The sequence below is a fragment of the Carex rostrata genome, chromosome 16 (genome assembly GCF_964058835.1).
Source record: "Carex rostrata chromosome 16, lpCarRost1.2, whole genome shotgun sequence".
Classification (NCBI taxonomy): Eukaryota; Viridiplantae; Streptophyta; class Magnoliopsida; order Poales; family Cyperaceae; genus Carex; species Carex rostrata.
The window spans coordinates 3,300,221-3,319,402 of record NC_135933.1 but is presented as its reverse complement, the minus strand read 5'-3'; the positions used below and the strand labels follow the sequence as shown (position 1 = coordinate 3,319,402).

Below are 19,182 nucleotides of genomic sequence, written 5' to 3'. Positions count from 1 at the left end.
ACAGAAAAAATGCACCGAGCAATTAGTTTTCTACTTTTAGTCAAACTTTGTAATCTTTAAAATATAAATGGTTGTCATTAACAAACAAAAGATGCCTTTCTCCAGTGGAGATATCATGGATACATCCGTTCAACACCAAACGTCTCCACGTCACTAACCTTTCTAAATCAAATGGTTTAGATTTCCACGTTCAAAAGCCAGTACCCAATTGGATAGGCTTGGTGACGTCTCAAGTAGAACAGAATCTTCGATTGAAAGTTGAAATGGAGTGGAGCAGAAAAGTAATAAAAATCTTCCAAAATTGGGCCCATGTGGCACCAGCATATACCTCCACGGCTCCACAGCTTCGGACCTCAACCAGAAACTTAACCCAACCCAAACCCTGGTTAATCTGTCCTCTTCAATTCATGCCACGTGTCAATAATACACGCTCAGGATCAACTGCCTTTATGAAAACCTCTCTATAAATCTCACCCAACCCTCATCTTCCCTTATCAACAAAGACAAAAGCCCTAAACGAAAAATATCGTTTGAACACTAGATCAGTACCTCACCTCTCAGAAATGGCAAACCCTAAAGTTTTCTTCGACATGAAGGTCGGTGGCGCTCCGACGGGTCGGATCGTGATAGAACTGTTTGCTGACACTGTTCCAAAAACCGCTGAGAATTTCAGAGCTCTCTGCACTGGAGAGAAAGGCATGGGGAAATCAGGCAAGCCTCTGCACTTCAAGGGCTCCAAGTTCCACCGCGTGATCCCTCAATTCATGTGCCAAGGTGGCGACTTCACCCGCGGTGACGGCACCGGTGGTGAGTCGATCTACGGCGAGAAATTTGCGGATGAAAATTTCATTCACAAGCACACCGGACCTGGTATCCTGTCCATGGCGAATGCTGGTAAGAACACCAACGGATCTCAGTTCTTCATCTGCACTGCCAAAACTGAATGGCTCGATGGGAAGCACGTGGTCTTCGGCCAAGTGGTGGAGGGACTCGATGTGGTGAAGGCGATTGAGAAGGTGGGGAGTGGTAGTGGGAAAACCTCAAAGCCTGTTGAAGTCGCTGACTGCGGTCAGCTGTGTTAGATCTGTTTGACTTGATGCCTAGCTGAGTGTAGCACCTGTAGTAGTAGGTTTAATGGTGCTTGAATAATTGTGGGGTTAAGCTGGGATTTACCTAGTGTTTACGTTTTAATCTGTCTTGTCTGATGTCGTGCGTGGGGTGTTGCTGGTTTGAACATCCATCTCTAGTTCCTGTTTTTTAGTCTGGATCTTTGAGTCGGTTTAGTCTGATATCCTTGGATTTAAGGAAGCAATAAAAGATTAGCGTTTCATTTCTGTTGAAAAAAGAAAAAAATCTTGTTCTGTTACGAGAATTGCTGGATTTACATAGGCTTAGATTTTGTGAACTGATTTTAAATTTTAGCTGCGAATTTGATACAGAAGATCTCTCTCCCTTTCATAATAAAGTTGCACTGTTGGATTATCCCAAAATAATTAAGCACAAAGTCTCTCTTTTGCACGGAGATCTATATAAATTGGCGTACACGAATATTTATACCGGACAAAATCACTTTAATTTGGAAAAGTGGATAAAGGTTCCAGACAAATGCCCCCACAATTCGCGAAAAAGCTTCCGTGTCAATAATTGTTTGGTCCTTTTGATTGCTAGTCGGCACGTGATAATTATTTACCCCTTTTTCTACTATACTTCTGGATAACATTTTGGATTTGAATATTCGTTCACCTCTTTCAAAAAATGCCTTTGGAAATATTTAACAAAGGGCAAAATTATGATTGCAAAAGTATGTCTTCTTTTACTTGAACCTTTGTTCTTCAATTATATGGGAATATATGGTGTCGACATAAATTACCGGAATATATTTTGGCCTAGGTCAAAAGTTGGGATAGGCGCGATAAATTATCTTGGAAATATTGAAAACGAAAGCTGAAATATAGTGGAAGTCTATTATGGGTTACTGTTCTTCAGTTATGATGGAACCAAATTCTCTGCCCTCTTGTGGGCTGGATTTTTCTGCCCCTCGTCCAATTGAGTTGGGGTCCAGTGAGGTAATTCAATTTTTGAATTTTGGATCCGGACCGTCCGATTCTAATCTGTGATAATTCATCTGAAGTGGAGCACACACATCTCAAGTAAAGGATCCGAATTCCAAAGTGATCTCAAGCAACGAATTCGAATCAGACAGTCTTGATCCAAAATCCAAAAGTTGTGTTACTTTAGGGGATCCGGACCTCATTCAATTTGACCAATCTTTAGTTGACACATAGCATATCTTTTTAATTAAGGGAAAACTTTCCATGTAACCATACAAACTTTTGAAATATCCAATATCTCCATAGAAACATCATAATATTCAATATTCCCATAAAAATTGAACATTCTTATTTCTATTCCCTTTTAACAATGAAATATTTTATTTACTTATTTTATAAACTGAACTGACCAATATACCCTTGGATTTCAACTTGAGATATCCATTACTCCTAATTGTTTCTTCCTCCCTGATATTTTCAGACCAAATTTTTATCCAAATGTCTCTCTCAGCCCCCAGTTCTTACGGATTCCATATCCTCTGAGATAACTCAAATTTTGAGGTTATCAATCACTAAAATAACCCCGCTTTCACGTAGTGCAGCCTAGATTGACCCTTCTTCACAACAAATCACCAAAAAAAAAAAAAAAACGAAATTGTCCTCTCAATTAACTACTCTTCTTCCTCTTTGCTTCACACAATTTACTGTGAGACAAACCAACAAATCACCTTTTGCCCGAGTCTAAGAGGGAAGACTAGAATCCAAAACTTAATTCAGTTAGAAGTTAGTTTCTATACATTACCTGTATCAGGATGTAATGTGATGGTCGCTGGATCAATGAAAGAATTACAAGAGTCATTTTTAATTCTCATTCTCTGTATTTAAACTAAAAGATAGTATCATAGCCTCTTTCCTTCCAATTGGGATTATCATAATATTTTTTTCCCAATTACGATCCCAATTCGATCATGCCTGATCTGATTGTTCAGATCACAATACCAGTGTTGACAAAACTGGTCTGTTTCATCATCTTGGTGGCACTACCTCCACTCCGTCAGCCTTTGCTGATGTCGACAGCGTCGCGACGACCAAACCGTCTTATCTGATGTGGCAAAAGCAAGATCAATTCTTGCTTGCTTGTTGAGGTCATCGATCACGGGATCTATTCTTACACAATATGCTGCCTGTCGCACTGGTCGTGAGCTAACGAGGTCTCTTCATCGAGTATACTCTGTCATATCCAAGGCCAGTCATGGAATTGATGCGAGAGAGAGAAAGCAAGAGAAATTCCAAGGCCAAGGTCTCTGTATCGAGTCTATCTAAGTTACAAAATTAGTTTCTATCCTTTGTTTAAATTTTAAATCATATTCAGATGACCCAAGTTTCATTAAATTTAATGTTACTCATTAGTGAATCTACAAATACAACAAGTAATATGGGATGAGAAGGGGCTCGTAGACCTTGCTCAGTAGTTGTGCACTATTCCATAATGCGAAGAAATGAAGATCATAGTTTATGTATAGAACTGATCCAACCTGCCATTCAATAATAATTTTAGAAAAAAATGTGAAGAAACAAATATTCAAGGAGAGGAGAAGCGACACGAAAGTGAAGCGGCCAAGGAAGATAAAAGCATTTCCTTTTTAGAAATTTAATGGACACCTCCATTTTAATGGAAGGATATAATAGTCAATACAAATTTTAAAATAATAAAATAAATGATAAAAGAAATGATTGGGAATAAAAGAAAGAAAGTTAAGTTTATATGGGAATTTTGGATATTATGATGTATTTATGAGGATATTAGCTATTTTGAAAAGAGAAAAGGTTTCTATCCATCTCTGTCTGTCCACATTTTGTCCACTAACTAATTTTATCCAATTCTAACGAATTTTAACGGTCTGACAGCTACTTAGATAAACCTTCCGTTCTTCCCTTTCTTCATTAACGCCATTTAATCATTTTAAAAAATTCCGATCTCATCCTCTTTTCTTTCCAGATCTCTCTCCCCGTACAGATTTCCAATTGGAATCCCTCCACTCCTCTCATCTCAATCGGGCGCGGCACCACCGATCGACCCGGTACCACTGATCGGAGTTCTTTTTGATCTCCCTGTCTCGCTAATCCACCACCAATCGGACCCGGCACCACTGATCGGAGTTCTCTCTCTGCCTGTCTCACTAACCCCTTTATCTCTCTACAGATGACACCGATCCCTTTCAAGCAAGGTCCCAGCAGCGTCAAACAGGCGACAGCGACGGAGTACGAGCGTACGACTACGAAAGGGACCACACTGGTCGGAGTATTGGAGCAATTTTCTCTTGCCTCCACACATGGCCATCTGACCCGAAGTCGTCACAATCACTGACAAATCCTTTGTCAGCAAGTTCAAATTATTTGTGTAGCTGGCTGGGTGGAAAATCAGTAAGTACTCTTTGAGTTTCTTAAGTTTCATGTTTCATGCTGGACTCTTAAGTACTTGCAATAATTTCAAAGCAAAGAATTCTAATACCAAATCAGCACGGCGAGAAGCTGGTGGGAGTGTTAGATCAAGTTCAATATGACAATCTCGTGATATTGTGCCATGGATTCCAAGTTTCTAAGGTTTATTTAATCAGTTTTTCAAAAGTCAGTGCCATCAAGTTCGATGTGACAATTTATTAATGTTCTAAGCTTGCTTGTTAAGCTTTCATGCAATTAAATTATGGTAAATTATGGTAAGTTCAATGTGACAATTTATTAACTTCTCTCCATCTCTGCTGCTCGTGAATTGTTTGATTAAATTCTTCAAAGATTTTGGCTAGTTTTTCTGCAACAAGTAATAGCCTTACTGATATATTATGCATCCTCTTAATTTGGAGAACATTAATAAAATTGAGTGTTATTGCAGGTTTGTTGTAGATAAGACCGTGAAATGAGATCATTTAATGATCCTTACGCTTTGAGATCGGTCTTAGAGTTGCCGAACAGGCACCGTAGAACCTGGCCTTGGTCCTGGTGCATCCGTACAGTGTGCTCGGAGGCTTCCAAGGACTCCTACGTGGGATCATCACTGGACTAGCCGAGAAGGGGTATCATGCCATCACCTTCGACATGCGAGGAACGGGTCGGTCCATACAGTGCCAATTGAGTTCTCGCAACTTTGAATTTCAGGTTGTGACAGGTTTACTTGTTGCAGAAGTAAATGTAAACACCATGTGTGAGCTAGGATCTGGAGGTGTCTTGTTGGTAATTTCACAATATCTTTTCTTGATTTTACCTCAATTTTCCAGTATGAACCTCTTGGACCTGCACAGATCTTAGTTTTTTCTTTCATCTTTCCTTTTTTATTTCCAATCTTTTATTTTTCAATGTTTCCCTGGTTATATGCACTAATGCACAGCTTGAGGATTCAAGGCTTATGGTTTATGATCAATCCAATAAAGTAAATTAAGTAAAAAGATTTACAAACACATATTTTGCCAGTAATTGCAGTCTCTGACAGCATGGAACCATAAATGGTGACAGTAAATACTTACACCTGCTAGTGTATAGACAGTTTTATAAAAAATAGCAAATAATCACTTTGTTTAATTAATATCTTAATTCAGGTATATATGGCCATGCGAACTCTAGGGAAGGTTGGAGTACAAATTGCTTGGTATGTCAGAGGCCAACATTTCAATTCCTACAGCCTTTTTATTTTTCAGAGCTTTGCAACTTAATTGGTTTTCTTCTAAATTTATTGAACACATGAGATCATGCATATGTACATAATGTCATCAATTGTATATATACACATGAAAAAATGCTACTTTGGTTGTACCAGAGTTAGAAAAGACCTCGCTTTGACAGGATTCTAGGTGTGCTTGATTTTTTTTTTTTTATATGATTTTTGGGCCACAAGTTGTAAGAACACTGACTGTATGCAATTATTCAAAATTGTAGTGTGATTTCCAAGACATTTTTTCATGTGGGCCATTTCATAAATTCACTAAGAGATGAGGTCAGAATAGTAAAGAAACTACCATCAAGGTTGACAAAGCGGTTTGAGCTTAGATTGGTGCCCTTGATGCCCCCTATAAGTTGGTATAACATCTCTTATTACCATGATAAGGTTTGTTGAAACTTTTTTGCTATTATAAAGTTTGATTGTACGTACATTTGATATACTCCTAAAGAAATACTTTTCTTTAATCATGTCTTGTTAAATGTAGAAGCCGATGAATTATTCTTTTGGATTGATATTTGATTTTTTTTATTTTGAATTTGATATCTGCATTCAAAATTACATAAATTGTTTTCGTAATATCGTCGATTTGAATTTTCTGATTTAGGAACTTACATAATTTGATATTTTGATTTACAGTATTCGATTTCACTTTTGAAAAGAAAACACGACGAATCATCATTTGCGATTTGGATTGAAGAGCAGCGGCGAAATATAAATTGAGTGAGTTATTTACGGATTTAAATTTTCAAGATGCATATAATCAGTTTATAGGTTCTATACATTATTTTACAGGATCGGTTAGTTAGGTTTTGAATTTCTGTAGAGTATTTTTTATGATATGTTTCATAGTCTTACAAGATATATCATATATTTTATATGAGCTATGCATTGTATTGTTTTTATTTTATTTTATTTTACTGGATCTGTTTAATAGTTTCAAATGATATATGTGCAACAGCTTACAACATATATGCAATATTTACGAGATCTAGTTAAGAGTTTTACTTATTTAAATTTTCAGTATTTTTCTAATATATTTACATAATTTATACAATATTTTACATGATATATGAATCAAGTTCTAAGGTTATATAGAGTAATTTTATATGATATAGTTCACAATTTTACATAATATATGCACCATCTTACAGTATCTATTATTATTGATATTTATAGGTTTACAGTATATAATTCACAATTGTACATGATATAGTTTATAGTTTTACATGATATGTAGAGTTTTTTACAGGATATAATCACAGTTTTACAGTACCTACATGATATGCAATATTTTACAGGTTATTGATGTTTACAGCATATATGCAATATTACAAGACCAAGTTAACAATTTTATTGACTTAAATTTCAAGTATTTTTCTAATAGATTTACAGGATCTATACAATATTTTACAGGATATATGAATCAGGTTTAAAAGTTATGTAGATTATTTTATCGGATATAATTCACAGTTTTACATGATATATGCATCATTTTACCATTTCTATTATTATTGATGTTTAAAGGTTTACAGTATGTAGTTCACAATTTTAAAGAATATAGTTTACGGTTTTACAGGATATGCAGAGTTTTTACAGGATATAGGTCACAGTTTTGTTTTGTTTTTTTGCAGGATGATATTTTTAAAGAACGCATTGTTCTAGTGATGAGGCTTCCAAATCATCCAAACAATACTAAACAAAGGGTTATGAAGTAAAAGTTTTTGTATGTTGAATAGTATGTTTGTGTGGAATGTATGAATTTGTGTTTAGAATGTTATTGTTTGTTTTTGCTACTGTTGAACAATGATGTTTTCAATAGTGTGGTGAATATTATAGTTTTGTTGAATAGATGATGGATACATGTTTGGATTTAGAAATTTTACAGTATACATGAAATTGATTTATAGTTTAGATTTAGAAATTTTACAGTATTGATTGTTTGTTGGTTGTATGTTTTGTTTTTGTAGTTTAAGTTGAAATTTTATATTTTTTACATTTTATTCTATCATTTTCATTTGCTTATTTTACATTATTGAAATTTTATAGTTTTTACGTTTTGTTTTCACAATTTAAATTCACAATTTTACAGTATTGAAAATTTATATTTTTTAAATTGCATTTAATCGTTATTATCTGCTAATTTTACATTGTTATAAATTTATAGTTTTTACTTTTTATTTTTACAATTTAAGTTTACAATTTTACAGTATTGAAAATTGACATTTTATCACGTTTTTTGTCAAAATAACTGCTAATAACTAACACTAACTGTCAATAATTGTAATTTCTGAAAGTATAGTTTGAAAATATATATTTGTTGTCCTGTTGTGCAAGTTGCAATATGTTTCTAACTATCATGGGACCACTTCAAATAGTTGCTGGATGTTTTGTGATTAACTGATATATTTTATGTGATATATTGTATAATTATACAGCATGTAAAAGTAGTTTTACAATATTTGCACAAGTTAAATCTGTGGACAAATGGTGGACAAAAACTTGTGGACAATTAGACGCTTCCTTTTGAAAATTTGAATGGGCACACTAGAAATTTTTCCTTTAATTAAATTATTTTTTTTTTAGTAGAAAGGGGTAACTTGCATATTTTCTTTTCCCCGTCTCTTAGCCTTTCAAATTCATAAAAAGTGGGAATCTACTAGTAATCTTTCTTCTTCAATTCTTACAACTCATTCCATTTTTTTTAATGAAAGCCCGCATACTTAACTAAATATGAAACAGTACATTACATCTTACATCTAGAAGAGAAAATGGAAAGCCTAACTTAATCGGTTACCTTTGCTTGTCTCTCTTTTGCTAATTTTATTTCTAGATTGAACAACCGTTCATCAATTGTCGCTATGATTTGCATTTGATGACTAAATTCTTGACAATCCATCCCATTTACCAGTAAATTAAAAGCACTCATGATTTGTCTCTTTTTACTAGTAAATGGAGCAACGGAGCAACTTTGATTAAAACAACCATATTAGGCAATAGAATATAACTATGCTACCATGGTACGAAAGCATCAGTGCTATTGCTTTTCATGTCCAGTATAACTCTTCTATTTCCTAATAAACCCGATTTCATCTAGCATTGTTGCTAACCTCACATCAAGTAATTGTTTTCATGTCTTAAAAAAATGTGGATTTCTTGATTCTCCCTACTACAGTATTGACATTGGATGGCACCTTTCATCTCAGCCTTCAAAAAAATTGTGGAAATTGATTAGGTGACTTATGACCTTGATTCCATCAAGATAAAAAAAAAAACAAAAACAAAATAGAACCGAATAGATGAAAAATCTAGAATTTACAACAAAAAATAAAAAAACACTTACAAATAAAATATTTTGCAACTTGATTGAACTCAAAAAGTTCTTAAGACAAGAGATTGCTTAAGCTTTGAATTTTTTTTCTCATTGCTGGTAAAGAGAAGAGAAAGGAATAATTTTGAATTTGAAAGGTGAAGAGACGTGAGAAAGAAAATGTACAAGCTAGAGTTTTCTATAAAAGAAATTAATTAAAAAGATATGCCATATGTCAACTAGACATTGACCAAATTAAAGAAGGAAAGTTACAAATAGATCCTCAATTTTTCTGAATTTGAAAGGTGAAGAGACGGAAAAAAAAAATGCAAGCTACAACTTTCTACTAAAAAAATAATTTAATTAAAATGGTATGCCAGATGTCAACTAGAGATTGGTCAAATTGAATTGGGGGCAAGAAAATCCTGCCCATAGGGGGCAGAGGATTTGGTTCCAGTTATGATCTATATTTGTATGCAGAAATATGTGTTTGATATTATGATTTATGATTTCAAAATTAAGGAAATTTTCATGGAACTTTGCAATTGTGTACAATTTGGTCAAATAGTGATATACATATTCATGGATCAAACGTATTCTAAAGTTTGTCAGATTCTGGTGTTAATAACAGTTTTCATTTCTTAATCCCCGGTATTGGATTGGTTTGTAGTGATGACCATAGCTTTTTAATAAAACTATTAGCCAACCATTTCAATTATCTGGCATGAGATGAGACGAAACACTCAACTAACCCACACTGCTAAATCTTTATTCAAATAAACCAAAACAACACCTTGATCTCTGCTCCATTTCACATTGAAAAAAATTAGACACACCAAACCCTCTTGTAAAACCCATTTTAAACCCCCTGTGGCTATACTGATACAGCCTCAGCCTTGATCGTACTTGCTTATTATTTTGGAGTTTACAGAATGCATCCCAGCTCTGTTTATGTTCTCCTCTCCTGTATCCTCCTCCTATCACCACTTTCGGCATCCGATATACATTCAGGCTCAGACATTTCACCTTTCCCTTCTGTCGATGGATTTCAAACACCTGATTCACCTGACAGCAGTGAAAACTTTGCCGTGCCACCGCCACCTCCATACCAAGATGATACATTAGGATCACCTCCAGTTGGCAATGTTTTGCCGGGATCTCCATATTTGCCATTTGTACAACCCCCATCTCCACCTATTGATGAGACCACACCTACACCACAATTGCCCATCATATTGCCGCCTCCATCTGACGGTTTGATTCCTGAGTCGCCACAATTACCTTTAGCATCACCGCCTACTGTCAGTTCATTGCCTCAATCACCACAATTACCTTTTGCATCGTCACCTCCATTGTATAATACATTGCCGGGTTCTCCGCAATCGCCATTAGCATATCACCATCCAATTGGTATGCAACCGTCGACGTCAATATCACCGGCTCCGTTTGGTGTTTATCCAAGCGGACAAAACCAAGGTCAACAATTTGGGCAAGCTAATAGTGGCCTCTTTGGGCAGCAACAAGATTCGAATAATATACCGTTCAGTGGGCAATATGGCGGTTGTAGTTCAACAATGGTCGATTTGATAGGAACTACCATGGTACTAATTGGCCTGTTGTTGATTTCTTGGGTTTGATCTGTTTAGACAGGGAGATTGAAAAAGAAAGATTCAGTTATGTGATGATTGATAAATGTTTTACACTTTGGTAATGTCTGGTGTTTGCAATGTATACTTTTTTCTCTTTTTTTCGGTGTTTTATTGTGAATTTTTAATATATATTAAAATTGGAAATTAGTGAAAGAATGTCTGTTGGAACATGTATCAAACTGCTGTATCTTTTGAGTATCTTACTAGGATCTTTGATTGAAAAAAGAAAAGATAAAACATATATAAAATAGCTAGAAATATCATTGAAATTGAATGGAGAAATAGAACATGTATCAACTGCACTAATATTAAAGGTCCCTCTATATCTAAAGCAGGAGCCGGATTAACTCCGTTTAAAATCAGACGGTTAAGATCTCAAAAGATTTCTTTTTGAGGTAATGCAGAGGATACGCATTCTTTTCGGTATTAGGTGTATGCTTTCGGTGACTGGATAGATTGGGCTCCTTGGGCTCTACGCCTAGAAATCCAATGATGAAATTAAAGCTCATAAGCTCTTGGCCTGTAAATTGGGAAAATAAAATCAACAGTTTTTTCTTTCTACATAATTTTGAAATATTCAACATGTCCTGAATAGAGTATTTATACTCGGACGGGTACGGGTACCCCGGGTATACCCGACTCGGGTACGGGTATACTCAGGTATAAGGGTATTCGGGTACGGGTATGGCGGGTATAGTTTTCAAAAACCATACCCTACCCGCCCTATACCCTTACCCGTGTACCCTTGACGGGTAAGGCGGGTACGGGTACGGGTATTTATTTTTTTTTTTTTTTTTTTTTGCTGTTTTTATTTTTTTTGGTTTTTTTGTTGTTTTTTTTTGTGCTGTTTTTTTTTGCCGGTTTTTCTGATGGTTTTTTTTTTGTTTTTTTTTGCTGTTTTTTTTTGGGTTTTTTTGTTGGTTTTTTGTTGATGTTTTTTTTTGTTTTTTTGCTTTTTTTTTTGCCGGTTTTTTTGTTGGTTTTCTTTTATTTTTTTGCTTTTTTTTTTTCTGGTTTTTTTTTGTTTTTTTATTTTTTATTTTTTATTTTTTGCTTTTTTTTTTAACAATATCGTTTAAATGTTATTACGTGTTTATAATTCGACTTTTAAAATATGAATAATTCAATATCAAATAGTGTGTGTATATATACATAAAATTATCAAGTCACATCTTTATAATTCCTAAATAATTAAAATTTGTCACTTATATATATAAATTATTTTTGCCAAAATTTGTTTGTTTAGTCGCCTAAGTACAAATGTATTTATTTATTTCTTTACACGAGTCATTTTATTTTATTTTTAAATTCTCGTTCTAATTATATAGTTTCATAATTTATTTATATCTCGAAATTTTTAAAACAATAGAAGTTACCCTCCTCCTTTATTCCGGGCTTGGGACCGGCTATGTAAAAAAACATAGGCGGAGTTCTAACTTTTTTTTTGTTAGTAATTCTTCTTTAAAATGAATAATTTAAAAACTAATTGAAATATTTAGAAATTTATAATTTACAAAATAACAATAAAGACTAAAAGAGGTTAGAAATTTATACCGACACTACCTATCTAGAAGTTCTCATTCCTATACCATTCTTCGCTCTCTTCCGCACCGTCTGAATCCGAATTAGCTTGGTGCTGCGCCTCGGTACCGCTTTCTTCAGTGTCGACTTCGGATGATGATGCTTTAGGCACATGTTGCCTGCGCTCTTCAGCTTGAATCCAATCTTTCAAGCACACAAGTCTTTCAAAGACATGTGGTGTAACACTGTGAACTTTTAAAATTCAGATTTAATTAAAATAATAAGTGGTTAAATCGAATAATATATATATACGTATATATATACGAAATTAGTGACGTGGATGGTGAACAATAATTATACGATTAATTGTGTTAAGAAAGAGGACCAATAGGTGTTATATAAATCATTTAATCAATATCGAACAAGTGAAGGGTTTATTTTGCAAAAATACCACTTACAAGTGGGGGCCCTTGTCATTCCCTCCTCTTTCCCTCCTTCCTTTCCCTTCCTGCGCCCCCATCTCTTCTCTTTTCTTCTGTTTCCGCCAAGAGAGAAAGACAACGAGAGAGTGAGAGAGAGACAACACCAAACCCTCCCCCGGTGACCGTATTGCCCGAAAACGGAGATTTAGGAAGAGGAGCTCAAACCTCGCTCATCCATCCGTTCCATTGGTAATTCCCCTTTCTATTTCTCTCTCATTTCTTGATTCCGTGTTTTTAGGGTTTCGGTGAAAACCCGTAGAATCGTACCAAATTGATTATTCCGTGCCTTTGTTGTTTCTAAAGTGTAAATTGATTGATTCTGTGTTCCAAAGTGCAACCAAATTTCCAATTTACGGATTTTCCCAAAAAAAAAAAAAAAATTTAGGGTTTAAATTGTAAAAGTGCCGGAGATTAATAAATTGACCTATGTATAGATCCTAACGAGCACGGCTAGCGGGATTGACGAGCTTACCGAGTCGCGAGATTGCGGACCCTCTACGTGCCCTACGTAACCAGGTGCGGGGGTTCACGGGATCTGTTTTGGGGTTTATTCGTAGAACTAAATAACGGTGCATATTATTATATTTATGTTGATTGCTTGATTTAAATAAACTGTGCATAGCATGTTGAATCTCTGATTGAAAGCATTTGTTGCTGCATTGCATTAATTGTGATATTAGTGTAATTGAATTGTATAACTGTTTTGATTCTCATGTTGGTACGGTTTATCGATTGTTGATCTGTTGTTTTGAATAAGTGAGTGGAACCACAGTATGACTTGGATTGATTGTGTGAAGTGAACAGTGTATCATAGTGGAAAGTCTAGCTAGCTACTAGACTTTCATCCAGGACCCTTATGCGCATCTGGAGAATGGCCCTAGTGAACCCAGTACCGGTTGGGTAAGGGAAGTGCAGTGTAATTTTAGGTAGAACTGTGGTTCAGTGATTCAGTGATTTCTTTTTGAGAAAAGTGATATTCTGTTGCATATTCGCGGAATATGCCCGTGTATATTTTAAGTGATGAATTGATGAAATTGTATGACTTGAAACCAGAAAATAGAACTGTTAAGCCGGAGGTGATCGATAGTTGATATCTGTACCTCATAACCAGACTTATATATATTATATTTGTGAAACCAAATCTTTCTGGAAATTCGTTGATTGATGTTGATGAGATGTGAATTGAAATCCGTTTGAATCTATTCCCGGTACATGTGCATTTATTATTATTGGTGAATAAATAAATAGATACCCTTTTTCTAGTGTATTTAGTTCTGGTGATGGATTTCTCACAAATCCAGTAGCCCTTTTAAATTCCGCACTGAGAAAACGGATGACAGGTTTTCTCACCCCCTCCCATCGGGGAATTTTTCCCTTTGTATTGATATGTGTAGGTAAACGCGAGTGAAGTGGGACTCGGGCTCGACGCGTGAGTATAGGCCGGGCTAATAGGTTATGCCAAACCCCTTTTATGCCCATTTTGAATGTGTAGTTGAACCTGTAGTCGGTTATTTTGATGTATAGGTTATTATCGAACCGTATTATGTTATAAAACCCTAACGGTATGTTTTAAATTGTTGTTATGACTTAAATGTTGAAATTGCATATTAAATGTCATTAAAATTTCTAGTGAATGGGGAATAATTGTTTAATTATACGGAGATTTGATCGGGTTTGAAAACGGGGTGAAATTTCACGAAAATGGGCAAAGGAATGAAAAACAGTACTCTTATTGCGGGCCGCAATAACCCTATTGCGGGCCGCAATGAGAGTAGACAGAGGGAATTTCGCAGATTAAAATCCAACCAGGTCATTGCGGGCCGCAATACATTTATTGCGGGCCGCAATGAATGGAGGCAGAGACCAACCAGGTCATTGCGGGCCGCAATGAATGGAGACAGAGACGATTTGCAGAGGCTGGAAATTTTGGAACTTGTTGCGGGCCGCAACAGCCCTATTGCGGGCCGCAATGGGGATTCTGAAAAATGCTGTTTTGGGTATAACTTAGCCAAATTAAATCGGATTTGAACCAAACTTGTTTTAAATCAAATCCTATGATAGTATGATTGTATTTTAATTAAAATTTATGTGAAAAAGGACTAATCTGGACCGTCCATCTTGATCGGTAAATTTGACTAATCTGGGCTGTCGGTTAAAGGATTTTCACGAAATTTGACCTCTCCGAAATAAAATTTTCCGGGCTCTATTGAGCGGTGCTTCGTAACCTCAGACAACGCTCGCAGGGGGCTGCCGCCCCCCCCCCCCGCATACTCCTAGAAGCAGGCCCACATACATAAACATAACAATTTATATATATATATATATATAAAACCGCATTTTAAAACACTGGCGAAAACTGCGCGACCCCCTGTTCCGGGGTGTGACAAAATCAATCCATTAATTGTCCCCGCACAAAATTTCTTTTTTTTTAATCATCCCCGCACAACTGGAGACCATTAAATAAACAATCCCCTCACCCAATGATAAATACTCTGAGACATAATGATAAATACTTTATGTTACATAGGTAAATACTTTACATTATATGGATAAATACTTTATGTTACATGGATAAATACTTCTCAGGCATACTTGCAACTTTCAGTAAAACATCAATCATAAATACTCTCAAATATAATGATAAATACTCTATGTTACATGGATAAATACTCTATGTTACAAGGGTAAATACTTCTCAGAAATAATGATAAATATTTTTTTGAATATCAATTAACAGATAAGCATTTATTAACGGGGATTGTTATTAGATAACAGTATAATTAATGCGGATATTGTTTTTAAAGAAATCATTAATGCGGGGATTGGTATTTAATGACAGTCTAATTTAATGCGGGGATAAAAGAAAACTTTTAACGAAATTAGTGAGGGATATATGACAGTTAAGGAAGAGAGAGAGAGTGCGGGGAAAATGGAGGGATGTGAGTAGGAGGTTTCATATAATTATTCTTGAATATTAGCGCTGGAAATAGAAGTTAGAAAATATTAAAAAAAAATTTCTGTTAAACTACTTGAAAGATGCGTTCGGAAATTTTATTTGAGGTACAATTATTATCATGTTTCTTTTCAAAAGCTATATGATTCAATTTATCCGAACTTGATTCCCAACTAAGTAATTTTCGAATTCCCAATAAATTTTAGAAGTAAACTATTTAAACTACAATATATCTAGATTTTTTATTTAATAATATTTTATCAATTTTCACGAGTATCAACTATCAAATAAACATCAATACATCCTTTTCCTTATCTTTTAACGGATCCCGTATACTGTTTTAAGAGATATATTAATATGGGCCTACATCTCATATTCTCATCACATAAATTGTTCGTTTCCCGACACATCTCATCATATTCTTATTTTTTGGTTAATCTCATCATCATATTATTGTTGCTGTCATTGTCGATATTAAAATGGATTCAGGAACTAGGATTCCTTATAGCAGTACTGGATGTAATAAACTAGATGGCGAGTCATTGACAAGTAAAAATATTACAAGAGCAAATGGCATTTTGCGAAACCAATTGGTGGGGTCCAGATGTCAACGCCTTACTACATATGCACCACAAAGGCACAGCCGCACAACGGATCTGGAGATTATCCAAGTCATTGTCATTTTTCCAATAAAATTTTCCATGTCATTGTCATTTTTTCCTATTGGTTTATTGCTTTGCCAAGTACCATGTGCATTTGCCTCGCGGTAAAGGCGGCCATTATCTCTATATTGTTCCTTTTTTTTTTTTTTAATGATCTTATGAATATTTAGTCCAGTTGTGACTGTTTTTGTTCATGTACTAGTGCAAAATAAAATTTGAAGACAGCAAAAATCCTCGCAAAACATTATATTTTATAGATGGTTTTCTCTCTTATAGTAGAATGATTCCTCATATATTCCACGCTGATACAAAATAAATAATAAATAAATAAAATCCAGAACCATGGTCCCTGGATCAATGACGAGCTGTAGATAATTTTTTAGTTCAACTAATCTGGTGAGATGCTTCCAGTTGTTCACTAATTAGGGGAACAGGAGTAGTGACCATCACTAATTGAGGGAACACGAGCGATATATTTAGTATTATTGCTGATACACGGTTTTATTTAGCAAATTTAGAACGTTTTATGTTAGGAAAAAACAAAAACCTTATTCTCTTGCTTGCAAGGGTGATACAATTTTCCAACTTTTGCACTTCAGTAACATATCATGTCATATATTCATCATTGAAGCATATTGAACACGAGCGATATATTTAGTATTATTGCTGATACACGGTTTTATTTAGCAAATTTAGAACGTTTTATGTTAGGAAAAAACAAAAGCCTTATTCTCTTGTTTGCAAGGGTGATACAATTTTCCAACTTTTGAACTTCAGTAACATATCATGTCATATATTCATCATTGAAGCATATTCTACCAGAATATTTTTAGGAATCGCTTAAACTTCGTATGAAAGAGCTTATAATTTTTCTTACACAAATGCAGAATTCAAGTTCCAACCACAGCTCAAATCCTAAAAACAGAGGTTTTGAAGACAAGTAACCCTTCTAATTAACGCCAAAATACGTACTTCAATAACACAAATCTTATTTTTCTGTACAACTAAAGCAAATAAGAACACAACACAACCGGGTCCCAAATTCCCAACTTACCCTCTACAAACAATGAAAGAATACCAACAAATACAATTCCAGAATCACTATTTCTAGAAATTCACAATGACCACAGAACAAAACTCAAACCAGAGAACAACCTTACTTGATTTTGATTCTGGTAAATTTGAGGATCATAAGGCACAATTTAATTATAAATTACATAGCCACAATCACATTTCAGTAAAGAACGCCACTGCATCTCAAGCGGGAGCCTTACCTTCAATCCTGGCATGAGTCAAACCGGCACAAGCATCGACGAAATCCTCGTCGATGAAATCTGTAGAGAAAATCTGCAACCGATCTGCAATTCCTTTTGCAAATGCTTGCGCGATGAACAGACGAGCAAAAGCCTGTATTCTTCGTGTCACCGGCTTCACACACACAATTGGGTTATCGGGCTGAGGAGTCGCCGTGTTCTCAACCCGGTAAAAGTACCGCCTATCTTTCACCGGCGGCTGTTTCCCCAATAAGTCCATGTTGTTCTCGAACTTTTTCTCAGGCAAGTCGGTGTCAATCCAGTTGTCTTTTAAGTAACTGCCATTCCATAACGTGTCACCGTGATTTGGCGCCGGGGTTTTCCTCGGTTTCCACACGCAAATAACTCTTTTCGGGAGAATTTCAGCGATTGTTTTGTGAAATACTGCATCATCTTGTTGTATTAGATACTCACCTGAAAATAAGAAAAAAATATATTTATCAAAAATAACTCAAAAAATAGAAAAAAAATTACAACTCAATAATAGTCTTTTGACATTGTGCAATGTTTACCAAGCTGATCGTTGAGGTACTTGGCAAAGTCGGGTGGGTCTTCTTTGCCGAACTCAGTGCGAATCTCAAGAATTATGATCTCAGATTTCGTCTCAGAGAGAAATTTCTTCACATCATTTATCACCACATCAACTGAATAAGTTGATAGTATGCCGTGGCACACGCGTCTATCCTGCTGTACACGTATGTCTAGCACCCGTGTGCCTTTAACAAGCTGTCTATATATTGAGCAGTTCTGACACTGTGCAAAGGGCCTCGAGACAAATCTTATACCGATCTTGTTTGTGGCAGAATCATGTGTACCTGGCCAGACGACTTGGTACAAATGGAGTCGGTCAGGGCCGAGGCCTTCCATCCAATTTTTTCGGTCTGATGGGTGGAAGTCGGAGCCCGGAAACTGGTCACCTGATGTTTTGACTAATGTATGCAAGGCCTTTTTCTCCGTTGTCACGAGATGACGACGCTCCTTTTGCTTTGAGATTTGCGTACCCATGATGGTTGATAGGTTGGTGTGGTGGAGAGGATAAGAAAGGTCTTCCCAGGGAAGGTGGGGGTTTGTGTTTTGTGTATGTTTTTAGGAGGAAAGGATGATATTGAAGGTTTATAGTTAGGGGTGGAGATAATTATTTTTGGTTTAGTAACGCGCTTCGGTTCCTCTACCCAATTCAGGACAATATATAAATCATTAATAGCCTATGACGTGGCACGATGCTATACCAAGTTATGCCTATTTGTGATAAGCTACAATATAAGATAAATTTTGCCAATAGTTTGTGTGCAATATCTGACTATATATATATTACAAGGTTTTTGTTTTGGCAGACAAGGCATATATATATGCCATCATATATAGATCTAAAATCACTAGATAAATTGCAATACACTCACAAATTGTAACATGTTTTACATGTTTGTCAAACATAGTTAACATGCATGTTAAATGTTTTTTGCAATTTGCATCTTATAGAATGTCTAGAATTTTTTTTCTAAGTTTTCTTAGTGCTTTTCATATGACACCTC

At 35.4% G+C, this 19,182-nt stretch overlaps 2 protein-coding genes across 2 annotated transcripts; one reads left to right on the top strand and one right to left on the bottom strand.

Moving 5' to 3' along the window:
* The first annotated feature begins 474 nt into the window (after positions 1-474).
* Positions 475-1,198, top strand: LOC144567612 (peptidyl-prolyl cis-trans isomerase-like). Its single transcript, XM_078317783.1, has one exon. The coding sequence runs from the start codon at positions 564-566 to the stop codon at positions 1,080-1,082; it is 519 nt and encodes a 172-aa protein (XP_078173909.1). The 5' UTR covers positions 475-563; the 3' UTR covers positions 1,083-1,198.
* Positions 1,199-17,407: 16,209 nt separating this feature from the next.
* On the bottom strand, positions 17,408-18,798 carry LOC144567624 (PLC-like phosphodiesterases superfamily protein). The gene is made up of 2 exons (XM_078317800.1): positions 18,163-18,798; positions 17,408-18,064 (listed from the first exon to the last, which is right to left on the bottom strand). The coding sequence occupies exons 1-2, from the start codon at positions 18,653-18,655 to the stop codon at positions 17,595-17,597; spliced, it is 963 nt and encodes a 320-aa protein (XP_078173926.1). The 5' UTR covers positions 18,656-18,798; the 3' UTR covers positions 17,408-17,594.
* Between the last annotated feature and the right edge of the window lie 384 nt (positions 18,799-19,182).